Source organism: Macaca thibetana, chromosome 10, assembly GCF_024542745.1.
Source record: "Macaca thibetana thibetana isolate TM-01 chromosome 10, ASM2454274v1, whole genome shotgun sequence".
NCBI classification, from domain to species: domain Eukaryota; kingdom Metazoa; phylum Chordata; class Mammalia; order Primates; family Cercopithecidae; genus Macaca; species Macaca thibetana.
The window spans coordinates 78077316-78098035 of record NC_065587.1 but is presented as its reverse complement, the minus strand read 5'-3'; the positions used below and the strand labels follow the sequence as shown (position 1 = coordinate 78098035).

General features: G+C 39.4%; 2 protein-coding genes across 20 annotated transcripts in view; both read right to left on the bottom strand.

The window, feature by feature from the left end:
• The window catches only part of PLCB4 (phospholipase C beta 4), a 411761-nt gene that overhangs the window by 57910 nt on the left and 333131 nt on the right, over positions 1-20720 (bottom strand). For 13 of the 19 annotated variants that reach the window (XM_050807506.1, XM_050807512.1, XM_050807507.1 and 10 more), the window contains 7 exons: positions 17276-17311; positions 14824-14977; positions 14111-14195; positions 13645-13769; positions 11683-11734; positions 2513-2615; positions 940-1104 (listed from right to left, as the gene is read on the bottom strand). In XM_050807506.1, coding sequence (XP_050663463.1) covers positions 940-1104; positions 2513-2615; positions 11683-11734; positions 13645-13769; positions 14111-14195; positions 14824-14977; positions 17276-17311 — 720 coding nt within the window. The remainder of the gene's footprint in view (positions 1-939; positions 1105-2512; positions 2616-11682; positions 11735-13644; positions 13770-14110; positions 14196-14823; positions 14978-17275; positions 17312-20720) is intronic. The other 6 variants (XM_050745049.1, XM_050745048.1, XM_050745052.1 and 3 more) reach the window with 3 other exon arrangements.
• Positions 1-20720, bottom strand: part of LAMP5 (lysosomal associated membrane protein family member 5) — a 210034-nt gene that overhangs the window by 106420 nt on the left and 82894 nt on the right. The window lies entirely within an intron of this gene.

Here is a 20720-nt window from a genome sequence, read left to right as displayed (position 1 = left end):
GGATGCAAAGGTTGCGTGGATAACGGGATTCACATCCCAGGGTAAACTTAAATGTCAAAATGGCCTGTTTCATCCAACCCACGTTGATCTCCCTTCATTTGGTTTCTGTAAGCCAGTTACTCTATTCTGAAATGGATAACCCCTATTTTGTTAAGGCAAGAAGCCGATTATCTGTGTTGCATGATATACAAATGGAGCAGAACCAGCTGGAAATCTTGTGCCTAAAGAAGCAGCAAGAAATCATTTTGGTCAGGATAACAGAATAAGTAAGAAAGGTAAGTGAATATTCTTGGAGACAGCACTGTCAACATGTGGATTTTCCACTGCATCTTCAATAGACAAAAAATAAACCAAGAGAAAAGGTGAGTAAGAGATTAAAAACTGAACATGGGAAAGAATGGCTGTGATTGTTTTTAGGATCCAACACACAGTATTAGGAGAAAAAAGTAAAACACTAACAACAGCACAAGAAGGACAAGACCTGCAAGTAGGCAACAGGTACCACTCTTTCTGTAGACAGGACCATGCCAACTGACTCATGCACTGACGTCTACTGACCTAAATTTTGGAGTGCAGCATCTTACCTGACTACTTGGCTAAAGAAATAGTGTAAGTTACCAGTAACTTCCAGGGTAGGGAAGAACTCTCTAGTGCGCGATGGTGTCCACCAGCAAGGACTCATTCTAAAAGATGGCAAACCCAGAGCTGAGGCATTGCCATGCAGGAGATGGGCTCCTCCAAGGAGAGAGGAGAACCAAAAGGAGAGCGGGGCCAAATGGAACCAATGATCCTATGACAGCTACAGAAGTTAGCCATTAGGAGAAGAGAAAAAGAAGATGTTGTCGGTTGAATAAATGCCTCTGTATCGTGTAGCGTCTGTGAACTAAAACATGGTTCCCAAGTTAGTAGAGTAAGTTTGACATGCTGAAAATGTCCTACCTTCCGAAATACGAAAGACTCTTCATTGTAAACTGGATTTAGTCCATTATTCATAACCATACGAGTTCGGAATTCCTTACGTATAGTGTCAGTGGGCAACCCATACATATCCACTTCTACATAGGTGCCAATTTTCTTATCTGATAAGAATTGACCTGATATAACCTGCAGCAGCACAGAAATAGAGCAAAGAGAAATAAACTCTGTGTAAGCATCAGTAGCAAAAAGTAATCAGGAAGCAAGAAATTCTGTCTTTTGGGTGGGAGCAGGAATTTCAATTATCTACGGTGATAATGTATTCATTCCTATTAAACCAAAACATTATTGAACAACTACTATAGGCAGAAAGACCCCAACTGTTTCAAGCAGATATTCTACCTTCTAGAACTGTCTAGAAAAAGAACAAAGAAAAAAATATATGAATCATAATACAAATAAATAGTGTCCGCAGCCTCTTCATCTCACATAAGTGTCTACACCTATGAAATGAAGTGATGAATTCAGGTATGTCCTAAGACCCTTCATAGCTCTGAAATTCCATCATGCCATACTTATTAATGATTTCTTTTAGAAGTCTTGAAAAGAGACACACAAAAAAGTGAAGTTAGAATTTGTCTGTTGTTATTGATATTGACACTGGTCAGCTAGGACAGTTTTACATATTTGTAAAGACCAATGTTAGTCTATCTACGATAAAGCTATGGAGAGACGATTTTTCATTTAGTGTTTAAATGACTATAGCCATTTATTAGGGTCTTTTGTTTACATTATTTTCTAGCTAACAATTTGAACCAGCTTTTTTGAGGTATATTTGACATACAACAAATTATATGCATTTAAAATGTACAATTAGGCCGGGCATGGTGGCTCATCCCTGTAATCCCAGCACTTTGGGAGGCTGAGGCAGGTGGATCACCTGAGGTTAGGAGTTCAAGACCAGCCTGGCCAACATGGTAAAAACCCATCTCTACTAAAAATATAAAAATTAGCCAGGCGTGCTGGTGGGCACCTGTAATCTCAGCTACAGCTGCAGGAGAATCACTTGAACCTGGGAGGTGGAGGTTGCAGTGAGCTGAGATTGTGCCACTGCACTCCAGCCTGGGCGACAGAGTGATACTTGGTGTCAAAAAATAAAAAACGAAAAAATAAAATGTACAATTAGATCATTTGGGACATATGAGCACATCTGTGAAACTATCTCCATAATTAAGATGATAAACATTTGCATCATCACCCAAATTTTCTTTGTGCCCTTTTGTAACCCATTCCTCCCTGCCCTTTTTTCAAAGGCCAGCACTGATTTAATTTCTGTCACTATAATTTGCATTTTCTAGAATTTTGTATAAATGGAATCATGTAGCAGGTACTTTTTTGATGGTGTCTTTCACTTTAAGTAGCTAATAATTTTACTAGTGAAAAAATGTGTCTCATTTTTTAAAAAGGGGGTGGAATCTTAAGTCAAGGTTGTGAGCAGCACAAGGATCTTGCAATTTAACATGAAATATTTTGTAATTTATTTCAAGGACCACTTGCATATACATTTATACTACCTTGTGATGAGCAGGGGCCTTACCTGCACTGAGCAAGTGGCTGCAATAACGCCATCAACAGGAGTTTCAGAGAAGGGGTCAAATGTTCGATCAGGCCGCCTCATGAAATCTGGTTTGAGAAGGTACCTGGTAGGACAAAAGCACAGAAGTTTATTAGTAGGTTTTACAAAGACTAAAACACTCGCTAGTTGAAACAATGAATGGATGCTTCCTTTTCTCCATCTGTAACACAGCAGCTAGGCTTTTAAGCAGAGAGTCCTAAGGATGGAAAAGAACATGCCTGCCCTTATGAACAACCTTAAAGAGCTGCTGGCTTAGTGGCAGGCTTAGTGGCATCCAGGACTTCCTGATCCTGTCATCTTCTCTGGCACTTTTTTATTCCCTGGTCCCCTTTAAGTGCTTTTCTCTATATGTATAAAATAAAATGCAAAGAATAACAATGAAAAACCAATTATATTAGCTATAATTATCAAAATATAAAAATATGTGATATTCTACCTCTGTTATTAATTGTACTTTTAATAAGGCATTAAATTATAAGATCTAATGGTAAGATCTAATTAGGATGACAATAATCTCAAAGCACAAAAATATTTTGAGACAGCTGTAACAACAGTAATGAACTATGACAAATGTCTGTGATGAGAGAGTCACGGGTACCACTAATGTGACTGTAGATTGTTGTCTACATTCACAATCAAAGGAAACTGACATTTCAGCTAGAGGTAGGTGAAAATAAAAATAAATTATTTCCCCATTTCTAGTAGAAACAATTAGGCAAGAAAATGAATTAAAAGGCATCCAAATTGGAAAGAAGGAAGTAAACCTACTTCTAGTCACAGATGACATGATCCCATAAATTAAAAAAAACTCTAAGGAATCCACTAAAAAAACTACTGGAATAAATAAATTCACCACTATTGCAGGATACCAGATAAACATATAAAAATTCAATTGTATTTCTATAGAACGACAATGAACAATAAAAATGAAATTAAGAAAACAATTATAATAGCAAAATATAAACTACTTAGGAATAAACTTTTAAAAAAAATAAGTGGCTACACTTTGAAAACTACAAAACACTGTTTAAAAAAATTAAAGAAGAGCTAAATAAATGGGAAGATATCTTGCCTTCATGGGTTAGAAGACCATATTGTTAAGCCGGCAATATTTCTGAAATTGATGTGTGAATTCAGTGTAATCGCTATCAAAATCCCAGCTGACTTTTTTTGGTAGAAACTGACAAGCTAATCCTAAAATTCATATCGAAACTCAAGGGATCAAGAATAGCCAAAACAATGTAAAAAGAGAGAACAAAATCGGGTGTCTCACACTTCTTGATTTCAAAACTTCTTATACAACTACAAGATTTAATCAAGACAGTCTGGTACTGACAAAGAAAAACACATAAATCGCCGGGCGCGGTGGCTCACGCCTGTAATCCCAGCACTTTGGGAGGCCGAGGCTGGCGGATCACGAGGTCAGAAGATCGAGACCACGGTGAAACCCCGTCTCTACTTAAAATACAAAAAATTAGCAGGGTGCAGTGGCGGGCGCCTGTAGTCCCAGCTACTTGGGAGGCTGAGGCAGGAGAATGGCATGAACCCAGGAGGCGGAGCTTGCAGAGAGCTGAGATCGTGCTACGGCACTCCAGCCTGGGTGACAGAGCGAGGCTCTGTCTCAAAAAAAAAAAAAAAAAAAAAGAAAAAGAAAAGAAAAACACATAAATCAATGAGACAGAATCAAAGTCTATAAATAAATCCATGAACCTATGGCCAATTGATTTTTTACAAGGATGCCAAGACCAATCAATGGGTGAAAGAATAGTCTTTTAAATAAATAGTGACAGGGTAACAGGATAGTTCCATGCAAATAAATGGATAAGTAAGTAAAACTGGATCCTTACCCTATACCATATACAAAAATTAGCTCAAAGAGGATAAAATAACTAAATGCAAGAGCCAAACTACAAAATTCCTAAAAGAGGCCATAAGGACAAATCTTATGACCTGAATTTGGCAATGGATTCTAAACATAATACCAAAAGCACGTGCAACAATACATTGGATTTTCTGTTGAAAACTTTTATGCTTCAAAAGACACTATCAAGAAAGTAAAAAGGCTAGTCACAAAAAGGAAAAAAATTGCTATTCATATATCTGATTAGAGGCCTGTATCTAGAATACATAAAGAACAACTCATCTAGTTTAAACAATGGTCAAGTGATCTGAACAGACATTTCTCCAAATAAGATACACAAAAAACCAAAAAGCACATAAAAAGATGTTTAACATCATTAGTCATTAGAGAAAAGAATATCAAAACCACAATGAGATATCACTACACATACACTAGGATGACTATAATTAATGAGTCAGATAATAATAAGTGTTAACAAGGATGTGGAGAAATTGGAACTCTCATTTGTTGCTAGTAGGAGTGTAAAATGATGCATTCACTTAGAAAGGCAGTCTGGCAGTTCCTCAAAAATTTAAACATAGAGTTACCATATGACCCATTAATTCCATTCTTATGCATATAACCAAGATAAATGAAAACATATTCATACAAAAACATACCAAATATGAACATTCATAGCAGAATTATTTGTAATAATCCAGAGATGGAAATAACCCAAATGAATGGACCCAAATGAGTCCATCAATGAATGAACATATGGCACAAAATGTGGTATATTTGTACAATGGAAAATTATTCAGCAATAAAAATCATAAGGTATTGATACATGTTATAACCTGGATGAACCCTGAAAACACTATGCTAAGTGAAAGAAGCCAGGCACAAAAGGCTGTAAATTATGTAAATTCATTTATATCAAATGTTCAGAATAGGCAAATACAGAGACAGAGGGTACATTAAAGTTCCTATTGGGAGACCAAAGCTAAAGGATACAGATTTTGAGGCAATGAAAATGTTCTGCAATTTATCCCCACTATACAATGTCTGCCCCTCACGTCCACTGGGTAGTGGTCATATAATCACACCTTGTCCAGATTCCATAATTTCCCTGAAACATATGTCAAAAACCTTAAAAAATTAAAACTTTATTAGAAATAAGAATAACCATAGATTTAAAGAATCCAAACTATAAGCAGTATATAAATGAAAATAAAAGTACTTTTTTTCCCCAAAAGTAAAGGTTTGCTTTTAAATGTAAAAGAATCAAAATTAGGGGAACTCAAAACTCTAAATTTCCTTAGAAGCATAACTTTTATTAATTTCAAGTCTAGATGATGTCAACTTCATTATCTTTTAAAATACAACCCAAAAGGGATCCTGAGTCATGATATTTTTTCTTTAAAGTTTAATGTCACTTTTCTTAGTTTTGAAAAAGTCACCATTCATTGTTACCTTCTAAGTCTGAACAAACAACAAAGTGTTAAAAATATTCCCTTACATTTGATAATCTAAAAAGGAATCTTTAAGAGACAACACTGATTTTGTATGAAGAATATAGAAATTTACACAATTGTTGAAATGTTAAAGGTGATTTTGAACACTCTTGTCTCAAAGAGAATGCACCTCACAATATTAATATAATCTAACTATATAGAAGAGATTATCTTCTGTATTCATGGAGTTTTAGATTTGTAGCATTTTTTTGTGGCTAGAGTTGGCAATGAGAAAATATGGTGATACAGCAAAAGGTAAAGAATCAGAATGGAAAGTAGGTGAGCAGCTACAATACTATGCTTGCATCTCGGAAGGAAGCCCACCAGCTTTCTCTGGAAGGAAAACCGACACAGACTGTGGGGGGAGGTAACGATGGTGGTTCTGGCTTTCAGGAGACGGGCAGCATTTGGACCTCAGCTGTGGCAAATGAGGGATTTTGCCTCCTGAGGAAGGTCGGGACTTGGATGAATCCAGAACTGGAGTCACCTTTCCAGTCCTGAATCTCCCTGGGAAGGAGTGTCCAGACATTCCTCACTTTCCACAGTCCTTTGTTAAAGATCAAGAGCCCCTTCCCACCCACCAAAATAAGAAACGGATCATGGTGACATCTCAGGGTCAAAAACATTCTTCCACATCCCCCCGTTCAAATCTGCATGGAACACTCATCTGTGAAAGAGTGAATTGATCCAAAATGAGAAATGGCAGGGGAAAAGGGCAAGAAACCCATATCCAATTCTCCAAAGCAGGCAAGCTCCGGTGAAATGGGTTCATTTTGTATACTCGAAGAGGGTAAAACAGAGTACGCAGAAGCTTGTCAGGACCATGAGGTAAGTCCTGGCCTGCGATAGGACACTTAGCAAGCTTTCTTTGAAGGTCAAAGGAGCATCTGTTCTGGGTCCAAGGCGGTCTGAGAGAGCAGCAGAGGTTGCCTCTCATATCCCTGGTGGCTGTCAGGGTGCGGGACCTGGGGTATTGATAGGGAAGCTGAAGCCAGAATCTGGCACCAGAGCTGGCTATGCGGATGTGCTAATTGTGCAGTTGTACAGGGCCCTGAATTCAGAAGGGCCCACACTTGGTTTAATGCTTGGTTTTACGCTCTGCATCCACCATCCTAAAATTCTCAGGAGCCCTTCATTTTCATTCTGCATTGGGCCCTGCAAATGACATAGATGGTCTGTTTGGTGCTTACTGGTACAGAAAATGAACTCATTCCAGACATCTAGGTCTGTGTGATAGGCACAGGCACAAGGTCAAAGCCAATGGCAAGGCAGGGATCCAAGGATTCTCTGTGGACTGTGTAGGGCCTTGGAAGGCAAGAGAGGGCAAGAAGAAGGGTTGCCAACCAGGTGGGTGGATAGGAGACCCAAGAATGAAAAAATGGGGTCATAAGGAAACACATCCTATTTCATCACACCTAAGATGCCATCAGTTGTCCAACATGCCATTTTATGTAGCTGCAAGAAAGCAAAATGACTGTTGATTATAACTGCAAGTTGCTATGCATTATAAGACACATTCCAATTTGAGGATATTATACAGTAACCTGCTTTATTTGCAATTTTGCTTTCTGAGGCTTCAGCTACCCCTGGTCAACTCTGTTCTAAAAGTATTAAAATAGAACCTAATATAAAAGTTGGAAAATAAAACTTTGAAATAAAAAATCGATTTTAAAAGATAGAAAACCCAATAGGAAAATGCGTAGAAGTTCTTCACAAAACAGAATATTGAAATAGCCAATAAACATAAAAAAGAGAAAAAATTAAGATATTTTGAGACCACATTCACATAACTTTTATTACACTATATTGTTAAAACTGTTCCATTATTAGTTATTGATGTTAATCTCTTACTATGCCTAATTTATAAATTAAAATTTATCACAGGTATGCATGTATAGAACCACAGTATATATATGTTGGGATTGGTAGTTTCAGGCATCCACTGGGGTTCTTAGAACGTATGGCCTGTGGGCAAGGGAGAACTGCTGTGTAAAAATGACCTCTGAATCATAAAATGACATACTATTTTGATATCAATCACCCACTTTCCTATGAAAGCCTAAAAAGATTTTAGATACTAATTTACACTATTTTGTTTCATTTGCAATTAGGGAAATGTCTTCCATTTTTCCATCTTCAAAAACGAGACTGTTAAAAGCACTGCTCACTTTCCTGGTTACATGCACACTTACTCGGCCCAGTGGTGTGCCCTCCCACAAGATCGGCCAGGGAGCACAGAAGGGGTTCCCAGGGGGATTTCTGACATTTTGCTACAGTTGCTAGATCCTAGGGGTGTTTGTGTACTTTGCACACTGATGTTCTACATAAAACAGGGATTGTTTGCCTCCACAGGCCTCCACAGAGGCACAGAATGCCTCTTTAAGAAATGCAGTCCTCAGACTCAGCCCAAAGGGGCAGTTTTTAAAAGTCTTTGCAGGCGGGTGGGAGAACCACAAGGGTGACACAGTGAGAACCATGCAGTGCCCCAGCTTGCCCGAGCACCAGGGACAGGAGCTCCTGTGCAGCACTGGGCCCCACATCTACCATCACCATGGAACACAGAAGCATGCAGGTGAGGGCAATTTCTTCTTTTTTCCCTGCCAGTGACAGCCTTTGCCACCAGCTGGGTGTATGGGAAGGGGAATTAGGAGATTAGAGAGTCAACGGTATCCCTAATACTTTATCAACCTGGGCTGCCCCACTGCACGGGCTATTTTTCAGCCTTTCTGGTGAGGTGTATGCTTTTAGTCACATAGTGTCCAACACATCAATACAGAATTCAGGCTAAAGTAGCAACAGTATCCTTGTTTGTGAAGGTATTTTAAAATAAATGAATGGATTTTAAAATGACCAATGAGGTCAGGCATAGTGGCTCACACCTGTAATCCCAGCACTTTGGGAGGCCAAGGCAGGCAGACTGCCTGAGCTCCAGAGTTCAAGAATAGTCTGGGCAACATGGTGAAACCCTATCTGTACAAAAACTACAAAAACTAGCCATGTGTGGTGGTGGGCACCCCCAGCTACTTGAGGGGTGGAGGAGGGAGGACAGATTGAGCCCAGGATGTCAAGGTTGCAATAAGCCATGTTTGTACCACTGCACTTGAGCCTGGGTGACAGAGCGAAACCCTGTCTTAAGAAAAAATAAATAAATAACGGTGGAGAGAGTGAGATACTGCACATGCTAATGATGGCTAAGCAGAAACTGTAGGAAAAACAAACCAAACATAGGATTGTCAGGACTTTTTTTTTTCTTTTTCTTTTCTTTTTTTTTTTTTTTTTGAGATGGAGTCTCACTCACTGCAAGCTCCACCTGCCGGGTTCACGCCATTCTTCTGCCTCAGCCTCCCAAGTAGCCGGGACTACAGGCACCCGCCACCTGGCCGGCTAATTTTTTGTATTTTTAGTAGAGACGGGGTTTCAGTGTGTTAGCCAGGATGGTCTCGATCTCCTGACCTCGTGATCTGCTAGCCTCAGCCTCCCAAAGTGCTGGGATTATAGGTGTGAGCCACCGTGCCCGGCTGTCAGGACTTTTTTTAAATACAGAAACAATTCTACTCCCTGCATCAGGCCCAGCTGCCAGGATTCCTCATTGCATGTTGGACAGCTGATGGCACCTTAGGTGTGATCACTGAGGTGGGCGAGGAAAGTGCTTTAAGCATCACTGGGCCACTGCACGGTTCCAGAAGTGAGCACAGCCATGCCCGACGGGTCCTGTAAGAGCCAGGAGTGCCAAGGCTGCCTCCCTGGGGTCCTTAAAGGACGACTGAACAGAGCACTCCTTGAATTTTGTAATATCTGTGTGTGTGATTGATCATAGGGCCTTAAGCTTTTCTTAAATCTCACTTTTGCACAGAAATGTGCAGTTCCCAAAGTACTTTTGTACACATTCATTCAACCTGAGCTGTTGTAAACTGTTAAAGAAAAAAAATGTACCCAAACACTTGTTAAACATGGTAAAGTGGACTTTATTCAAGGGGATAGGGAGCTGTGGTGATAGGTATAAGGGCTCAAATCTAACCTCAACCAGCATACATGGAGATTGAGAACCATGGAGTAGGGTAAGGGCCAGCAGATGGAAAATTTCTGTGAGGAAACATGAAGGATAAAGATTTCTGGCCAAACTGACTTGATAGGATTATTGCTGAAGGCAGGCCAAGGTGACAGGATATCCAGGGTGGTCAGATACCAAGGGCTGGGGATTTTCCCTAAACTGAATTAGCACGATTCTTGCTCAAACTGGATTCTACAGTGACTGACAGGGAAACCCAAAGGTGGGTCTCATCAGAAAGGACTCGGTTTTTGTCAAAGGACAAAGTCTTTTTTAGTTCCCTGTTTTGTTCAAGAAAAAAAAGACATTTTTTTTTTTCCTTTGAGTACAACAAACCCTGTGTGGCAGGTGTCACCGTCTTCATTTTATCAAGCAGAGAAGAGAGGTTCTGAGTCTAACACACCTGCTGTAGGCAACACAGAAAGCACTAGGGGCAGCTGGGAGCTGAGTTCAAACCCTGATCTTTAGACTCCCAGCCTAGGGCTTTTACTCACAGAAGCCCTGGGACTTTATGCCTCGGCCCGCTACTTGTGAGAGGAAGAGGCCTGCGAAGCAATTTATGTGAAAAATCTCTTGGGTTGGAACACTTGGCATTAAATAACAAAATTGCTTTCACAAAATTCTGAAATATGAATTCAGAACTTTCTCTTCCCAACTACACACATTTTTTTCTTCCAAAGCACACACAGCAGAGGAAAATGTAGGGCATGCTCCAGGTATGTAAGTGGTGGGTGATTTGGGGAATAGCATGGTCACCGTGTGGGCAGCCATACTGGCAGAGAACCATTCACCAGGCAGGCAGAGGGAGGGAGTGTGCACGTTGAAAAGTCATTTCTAACTCACAACTGCTGAAAAATGTTATCTTGACTGGCAGTTTTCAGTGAGAAAAATTAAGACATCCAATCAGGTGAGCCACCATGAAGAAATTCCTAATGGCATCATTATGACAGGGGATGGTTTTCCATTGGATTCCTCTAGAGGCCTTTGGGCAGTGGTCTGGAGTTATCAATATTTACTTGATTGGGGACAGATGCATGAGGCCGAGGTGGAGTGAGGGGATGACCACATAGTTTTTCTTTTTTTATCTCTAGAGAATTCTAATTTTATATTTTCATTTAACCTTTCAGTGTTTCCGTGAAATTGACATTTCCTATTTCACTACTTGGTTCAGTTTTCAAGATTGCTATTTAAGGAAACTAGGATAATATTCACAGCATTATTCTTTGATAACTGCTACTTACAAGACACAACAAAGAATCAATAGAGGACAAAGGTTTATTCCCAACTAAATGAAATTCAGTTTGACACACACAACTTCATTACATATGAAATTAACTTCGTTACTTGATTTGTCCTAGGTAAAATGCACATATTTAAGGCCTACATCTCCAGTGAATGTCCAAGTGTGCAGGAATTATTACCTGTCCTGTAATAATCTCCTCCACTATTGATTTTAAAGTGAGAGGATTAAACTCTAGGATATGTATGAACTGCTTCATTTGTGACTAAAAAATCCAAAACCTGCTTAGTAAAATGAGGTAGATGAAGAATGTATATTTGCAAATATTCTCACCGCGCCCAGCCTATTCTCTAGGTATTTCATTTGCTTCTATTCCATCCCTCAAACCCAGCTTAAATTCTGCAGTCTCTAATTGAAAATGACATGGCTTCATTATGGCTGTAGTATGGAGTTCTAAATCTAGATAACAGTTTAAATCACATTACTCACCCGCACGATCCATTATACTCAAATTTTCCCTGATTCAATTGCATCGCTAAATCTGTCAAGAGACAAAAATAATTTAGCATCTTGTCTTCCTAGACAAAAAAGACCCTGATGGGGTGATTTTAAACAATAGGTATCAGATTACTCCTAGGCCCTGGTCCCTCTTTAATACTACAAGGTTCTGCTTGGTCTATTTAAGGCATACTCTCTTTCATGTCGAACTGACCGCATGGTCTATTTAAGGCATACTCTCTTCCATGTCAAACTGACCGCATGTTTCATTTAAATTAAACATAAAATGTGTTTTCATAAAGACCATGCTAAAGGTCACTTTTAAAAACGGATTCAATATCGGAGTCATACCATTGTTCGATGAGTACTGAGAGCAGAGATATCCAACCTGCTACAGTGGGAGAGGATGGGTCTCAGGATCCCCGGGCAGAGGAACACTGGAGATACCCGGGAGGGTGAACATGAAACTTGATTTAAAAGATTCGAAAATGAGCTAGCTAAGTATCTCATAAAACTCGGTGGCATGCTTCCACGATGGGACGCAGGGGGAATTATTCCAGTGGGGTCTACGCTGGCAGTGCATGGCTTGTGGCTTTTCTCTTGCAAGTGAATAAAATATTTTCTTTCTTCCCATCAGCAAAGGAAATGGGCAAACTGATGGAAATTTTTTATGTTGTGTTTAACCTAATATTATAGAATAAAACATAAGCTGGCCTAATGAATAAACTGTTTAGAGCCATTTAATCCATATTATGAACTCATTGACAACTGAGAACACAAGTTGGCCCCTTTTGAAGTAAGTGAGGTCATCAGGGCCTTGTTATCGGACCCCAGCTAGAAACACTCAGGGATTGTACTGGTACCTATCACGTCACAGTCTAACCTAGCAAGCACTGTGGCGACCCCATGCAGAATGGCGACTCCAGTAGGAGGAGCTTCCGGTCACTGGGGAGGCTCCCTCAGGGCGTGGGAAGTAGTCAGCTCACACTCATGCTGAAGGAATGAAAGTCAAAGGACCTTCCACTCAGTCCAGATAGCAGGGAACAAGGTGGACAGGGATTCTTAAAACACAAAATAGATTTTAAAAAAATTCTCAAATTGGGAAGCATGGGCAATACTCTTATATAGCAAAGAATTGAAGGAAAAAAGCGTTTTCTGGTTTTGTTTTATTTCACCAATTGTAAGAACCATGCTGTAGAATTGACCATATACAGTGAATAGGTTTTGTGGCATATTTCTATCTATTTTATTTCTGTTTTGCTACCTCTAATCTTAATACCGTGATCCTAGGCTCTTAAGCAAACTTCAAAAACTTTAAAAATTTGTTTATGCAATTATAAAAATTTACTCTTTTCCTTCCAGAAAAAAAAAAGTCATTATATATTGGAAACCTGTCTTTGAGTACACTTTGGAGGACCAAGTTATAGATTAGTATCACTTCAAATACGTAACTCTTTATACACCATTTTAGTGGAGTTTACTCCAAAATATTCTGTACTTCTTTGGTGAAGTGCCACTGCGTCAGTCATATTTGCTGAATGTTCACAGTGGTCAGGGTATTTGCCAAAGGAGAAATGAGTCGCTGTTGCTATACAAAGATACTCAAATTCTTTTCACTTAATTCTGCCTCTGGAAACAAAGATAACAACTTTGATCCAAAAGGAAGACAAATGAGCAATATTTTGGAATACGGGATAATGATTAGCAGGAATACTCATGGCACTTTTGAAAGGAATTAAATTTCAATCACAACACATTATCTTCTACCATTGTTTGCTCTATTTTGGGTTTTTTAAAAAAAATTTCTCACCATTATATAAATCCAATAACACATTGCTTTGCCATATGTCTGCTTCCTTTAAAAAATGCCCACAGCCAACTGATGGGAAGTGCTGGCACTATCCTGTCAAAGTGTTCTCATGGAATTTGGGGTCACTGGACATCAGCTCCTACCTGGGGTTTGATAGTTCAGGGAAACCATCTGGCAGCCAGCGTTCCAGAAAATCTGAGGCATGTAATTACTGGAATCGACTCGGCCTCCCTTGGGGTAAATGCGACTCATTTGCCGTTTGTTATAACTGTGTAACTTATTAAGGAAAACAGAAAAAAAGAGTCCTACAGCAAAGAAAAATAAACAACAAAGAGCTACAACAACAAAGGTCTAGGCCAACAACGACAAACGAGTAGACAGCACACAGCAAATTTCACATTTACAAATGATGCTTAAGATCACAGTTCACTGTGTGGATTATAAAAACAGTTTTAATTTGGGCAGATTGTCACAGCTGCCATGGTCTTTCCCACATATCATTTTATTAACTCTACCATCAGAATGATACATTAGCCATTTATCTATTTCAGAGGCTCCTGCCAAACCAACGTGAGTCAACCACTCATTCCACTTGATACATAAGGATACTTGACAAATTCAATTGCATGTGTCTTCAAGTAGCCAAGACCGACTGATTCATTAAAAGAAGACATGTTATAATGAATATTGCGTTCTGTAAAAGAAAAGCAAAGATGGAGTCAGGAACCCTGTTATCAAACCCTCAGCGAAAAACAGCAATAAATAAATACAATTACACCCTGAACCACGAGGCCTTGGAGGCTAATGCTACATTATCATGTTAGTAGCTCCTACTTTCATTGACATCCTGTGGATGGAGACATTTGTCTTTAAAAAAAAAAAAGTGCTGATTTAAATTGGGAGTCATTAGAGAAATTACATGTACCCCAATTGCCACAGTTATCCCTGAAATATGAATTTTTTATGATAATGATGATTATGATGGCTTCTCTAGCCCAGAAATGAAGTTTTTAAATACTTCTTATGTTTTTTTGAAAACCAGCTTTTGATTAAAAGGAGTCTTGGGAATGCACGTGGGAACAGAAGAGGTTACATGGCCCAGCACTAACAAATCCATAGTCTTTCAGCGCCACCTTGTGGGTGAGGTCATGAATGACAATGTAGTGTCACCCACATACCAAGGTGGCTTCTATGGTCTGTGAAACAAAAATAAGGTGAGGTGGAACAGCTCCCATGCCCACAAAGAAAAATGGCAACAAGTTAGATACAAGCTCATTAGCACCCTAAAAGAAAATCAAGCAAAAAAGGCGATTGCATTTAACCTGTGGTGTTACCTTCTGCCACATGGAAACCTTGAAACTTTACAGGCTGGGCGTAGTTGATCATTGTGGACAAATATGGATGGATATTAGTGGTAGCACCTACATATTTATAAGATGCCATCCACGCCTGCTCATCTTCTACAGTTACCAGGCCCTACAAGCACAAGGAAGAAAACATATAAGTCGATGACTTCAGTAGGACCCATGGATATGTGCTGCAGATTTCCTTAATAAAGATAATTGCACACACAAAAATTGAAAGGCAAAGACTTTTTCTTCCTCAATTATATAAAGGATACTTTAAGAAGTCAGTGTCTATGGTAGCTCTAAATAATGCAAAAGGAGGTAATCATAAAATATTAAGCTGATCTTACATTTGTAGGATATTTTTAGATTTTTAAGGGACTTTACAATATTCAAGAAATTACTGGCCAGGAACGGTGGCTCACGCCTTTAATCCCAGCACTTTGGGAGGCCAGGAGTTCAAGACAAGCCTGGCAAACATGGCAAAACCCCATCTCTACTAAAAATGCCAAAAATTAGCTGGGTGTGGTGGCGTGAGCCTGTAATTCCAGCTACTTGGGAGGCTGAGGCAGGAGAATCGCTTGAACCCGGGAGGCAGAGGTTGTGGTGAGCTGAGATTGTGCCATTGTACTCCAGACCAGGCAACAGAGCAAGACTCCATCTCAAAAAAAAAAAAAAAAAAAGAAAAGAAAAAAAAAAGAAATTACTATATTGGACCTCACAGCAATGCTATGAAATAGATACAGCAGGTATTACTCATATTTTTACAAATTGAGGCACAACATCAAAAATAGTGACTCTTGAACATTAGCGTACATCAGAATCACCTGGAAGGCGTTTTAAACTAAAACAGATTCCTGGGCCCCACACTCAGAGTTTCTGCTGAAGTGAGTCTGCAGTGAGGCCAGTCATTGCTGTAACTAGTTCCCAGGTGCTAATGATGCTGCCTCTTTGGTGACTGCGTTTCACCGTAGCACTCTAGAATGTAAGCCACATACACACATGGTATATAGTATTTTAAAAAGCACTTAATCTTAAAAGTAATCTAATAACTTGCTGCATAGGACATACTGAAATTGCATTACTTTGCATACAGAAAAAAGAAAACAAATTAGTTTATTACTTGATGGAAAAAACAACAACAAAACCAACAACAAAAATAATACCTTCAAAAGTGATCAATATTTTTGCTGAGAACTTTGCAAAGCTAAATTTCCTGCATAGAGTGAATCTAGTTGGATATATTCCTTAGTTGCATGATGTAATCCATGAGTTAAAAAATGGTCAGATGACTTGTTTGTCTTAACTGATGACTTAACAATTTGAGCATTCTAAATTATCAAACTGATTTCACCAATAAAAACCTGAAATAATAATCAAGTAACGTAACTTGGTTTTGTTTTTGTTTTTATCATTTTCTTCATGTGTCCTCCTGCTCCCCCACCAAACAACGGCCATGTCTGTTCCTTCCATGTGTGTTTAATAATAAGAATAAATACCACCAGTGCTGTGTGCTGGGCACCAGGATGAGTTCTTGCACGCACGGTCTCATTACCGTCTGTGATGTGTAGTGGGGATTAGAGTCCTACCCACTGACCACATGAGAAGAGTGACGCCTTGAGAATTAAAATAACTTAGCTAATAAATGGCAATGACCGAATGTCAATCTGTACACTGTTGACTCCAATTATGAATGATGAGATTCTAGAACAAGAGAGTAAAGTACTCACAAATATTTTGGGACAGGTCTGTGACCATATTTATTCATAATTCTTTCAAATTTAATATTTAGAGGGTGAGAAGATAGGATCTCAACTCCAAATAGGATAGGACCCCACAGGCAGCAAGACAGTATTTTCTGAAGCTCTGAAGTATAAGAATGAAGTTATAAGGCAAACTTCTGCCTGTGGCTGTCAGTCTCACTGTTGTAGGATAAACCATAATACTTACTAAATAAGACCACTTTGATCATCATGAAGAACTTCGAAGAGAATGAAAGAAAGTGAAAATGTAACTTTACCTTCCCTATAATAAGGCCAATATCTAATAACATCAAGTAATACTCCTAGAAGTTATGCAGTGTAAAATTAATCAGTGATCTTCCAGAATGTCAGTGTACTGGGAACTAAGATCCTGCTATTATGCTACAATATGGATTTGATGACCTATGTGCTCATTTTTATGTTCAAATTCAATATGCTGATGATCATGTCGTTCCACTACACGAACGAAATCTCTAATTCTAATGAAGAAAATGCTTTACTGGATTAAATACCTACTTTTAGGAAAATCACCTTACTCACCTGCCCTAGTTTTGTGATTTTTATCAGGATTTAATAATTTTATCACCACAATTAATTCCTTCCTTTGAAGATGTTTTAAATTAGATGCATCTGATTTAAAATAGGCAAGGGAATTATTTTGTTACCTTTTTGTTGTTTTCATGTTCAAGGTCATCTGAGGCCTAATTAGAGAAAGGAAATAATTTGTTTACTCCTCTAAAGGGCAAAATTCCAAATTTACTAGCCATACATACATAGATACTTAAATAAGTAGAGGTAAACTTGTTATTCTATTTATTTGCTAAGGTGGGGCATTATTGATGAAAAAAAGCCATGGATGGCCTCATGGTTTTATGCACCAGAAGGGCTAATCTTATTGCTCTTTCCCTCATTTGTGGACAGTTTTTACCTACTTAGATGTTTTATTATAATTATTTACTTAGTGCTTTAGTCATGGGGCTTGGGAAAAGCAGCATGAAGGGTCACTCTTGAGGAACTCAGCATTTATGTCGGGGTATTTGCTATGGACTGTACGCTGGTGCAGCCCCCCACACCGTCCCAAATTCATATACTGAAATCTTCAACCTCATTGTGACGGCATTTGAAGATGGGGCCTTTGGGAGGTAATTTGGTCATGAGGGCCAAGCCAAGAGGGAGCTTGCCTCCTTATTCTCTCTCTACCACGTGAGGACATAACCACGAAGAGGGCCCCCCTCACTAGGAACTGATTGGGTGAAACCTTGGTCTTAAGACTTCTCAGACTCCAGAATGGTTACAAATAGTTTTTAGTTGTTTAAGCCAATGGTATTTTTGTGATAGCAGCCCCAACTGACTAAGACACTAAGACAATATTGATGAAGGCTTTAGCAACCTTTTTTTTTTTTTTTTTTTTTGAGACAGAGTCTTGCTCTGTTGCCCAGGTTGGAGTGCAGTGGCACAATCTTGGCTCACTGCAACCTCTGCCTTTCGGGTTCAAGCAATTCTCCTGCCTCAGCTTCCTGAGTAGCTGGGATTACAGGCGCGTGCCATGGTACCTGGCTAAGTTTTGTATTAAAACAATACTCTTGAGTCTTAATAGGCATTCAATATTCTCAAAGTAGTCACAATTCCCTATATCAGAAAAGGCAGGGTGTAAAGGCAATATTCCTTTGGCTTTGCTCATCAGACAAATACTCTCCCCTCTTCCTTTCACCAAATGTATCTGCCTACCTGCATCTTCATCCACTGTCTTCACTAATCAGGTGTTCCTGCTCCTGTGAAGGGCCACACCTTCGCACCATAGCGATCCCACCCTCTTCCACCTTCTCAAGGAATTCCAGGCAGTTATCCCCTCTCTTTCCTGCAAAATTAATCTCTTCCTCTCTACTGCACCACTTCCGAGTTTGCAAACACACTCCAGATTCATTCATCCGCAAACAAAAAAAACTAAAACAAACAAACAAAAACACTCCCTTGACTCTTCGGGTGCCCTTGGCCACCAGTCCATTTCTTGCTCCCCTTCACAGCAAAACTTCTCAAAAGCATAGTCTCTAGTCATTCATATCTATGTGATCCAGTGTCACCACCCTGTCTGGCACTCCACTGAAATGTCTCTTTAAGGTTACCAATGACCTCCATGCTAACAACCCAAAGGACACTCTTGAGTCTTCTTAGTCAGTAGCATTTGTTAAATTAAGTTCAGCCTAAAGCTGTCTCTTTACATATTCTAAAGGTTTCTCCATAAACTTTCCATAAACTTTCACATAGTAAACTGTAGACTGAATGAATGTGTAAACAGGCTGTAACCTACTCATGTGCCAATCACTGAGTTTCAGCCAATCAAAGGTGGCCAACTAAAGGTGGCCAATCAAAGGTGGCCAACTATTCAAACTCTGTTGAAATAAGACAAATAAGGCTGTAACCAATCCAACTGCTTCTGTACCTCACTTCTGTTTTCTGTAGGTCACTTTCCTTTTTCCGTCAATAAATCTTCCACCACGTGGCTGCACTAGAGTCTCTCTGAATCTCTTCTGGTTTGGGGCCTGCGCAATTTGGGAATTGTTCTTTGCTTAACTAAACTCTGTTAAATTTAATTTGTCTAAGATTTTTAACATATTCTACAGTCAACCACTCAGTCCTTCTGTTAACACTGTCCTCTTTCTTGGTTTTTTGGTGTCACTGCCTAATTTCCCTCCTACTTCTCTGGCCATATCTTGCTCTTCTTTTCTGGCTCCACCTTTAACTAGGGCTCCACTTGGACCTTCTTTTCCACCTTTCCCTGTGAATCATCTCAGTATTTCCATTATTTCAAATACGATCTCTTGAACTCCCAACTTGTATCTCTAGCTCAACCTGTCTTCTATATACGCATGATGATGACGCCAGTGATCATGAGGATAATGACAATGATAAAGATGAAAAGGATGATAATATTCCAGCAACTAATACCTTTATAGGAGTTACCATGTGCCAGGCACCACGCTAAGCTCTTGACATGTCACAAACCATCCACTCTTCACAGTGACCCCATGAAATAGGTGTTATCGTCTTCACTTTGCAGATGAGGAAACTAAGGTACACAGAGGTTAAGTAACTTACCCAAAGTTAGACAGTTAGGAAATGAACCCAGAGAGAGAGTCAGATGGCAATGCTATATGAACACCTCCCATTGAATACTTAACAGGCATCTCAAATAGTCATCCCATTTGCAGCTCCTGAGTTCTTTCTCTTTCGGTCTTCTCCATGCCAGTAAATGGTACCACCACCTACCCAGTACCTCAAACAAGGACACTAGAGGGTCATCTCACTTCTTTCTCTCTCATTCCCACATTCCATCCATCAGTAGGCTGTCCCATTTCTCAACATGTCTTGAAGCCACTCAGTCCTTTCTGTATCCATTGTCTGGTCTGACCATCAGGGACTCTTGTCTGGCCTAGAGCAGCAGCCTGTCCTCACTGCATTTCCTGCTTCCACTCTTGTTTCCTCCTAAACTAGTCTCCATATGGCAACCACAGCAATATTTTAAAACTTGAATCAAGCTACACTGCCCCCTTTTCTAAACTTTTTCAGTAGTGTCACATTTCACTTAATATTTGAATTTCTCATAATAGCCTCCAAAATCCTACATCACCCAGTTCCCACCTACCTGCCCCATCTCATCTTGTCTCACTCCACTCTCACTCAAGCCACTCTACTCACAGCCCTTGCTGATGTTATTGTGGTCCTTCCACATGGAAAGTGATTCCTCTATCTCTGTGCATGGCCAATTCCTCTTGACCCTTCGCATTCTGGTTTCCTTATTCTTTCTACTTCATTATTCTTCAGCACTCATGTTTATATTCATAATTGCTCTTATCACAAGTTGTAATTATATGGTTATTTGACTACTTGTTTCTTTGTTGTTTCTGATCCCTTTCCCTAAACTACAGGGGCCATGAACTGCCTAAGGGCAGAAAGCAAGTGTGTTTTACCCTGTTAGGTCATTATGACCTAGACTATGCCTGACAAAAGGTAAGTACATGAATAACTATTTTCCTTGGCTGAATATTTGGAAACATTTTTATGCTTACTCTACTTTAGGGGAAAGGTATACAATTAGCAGGACTAGTTCTT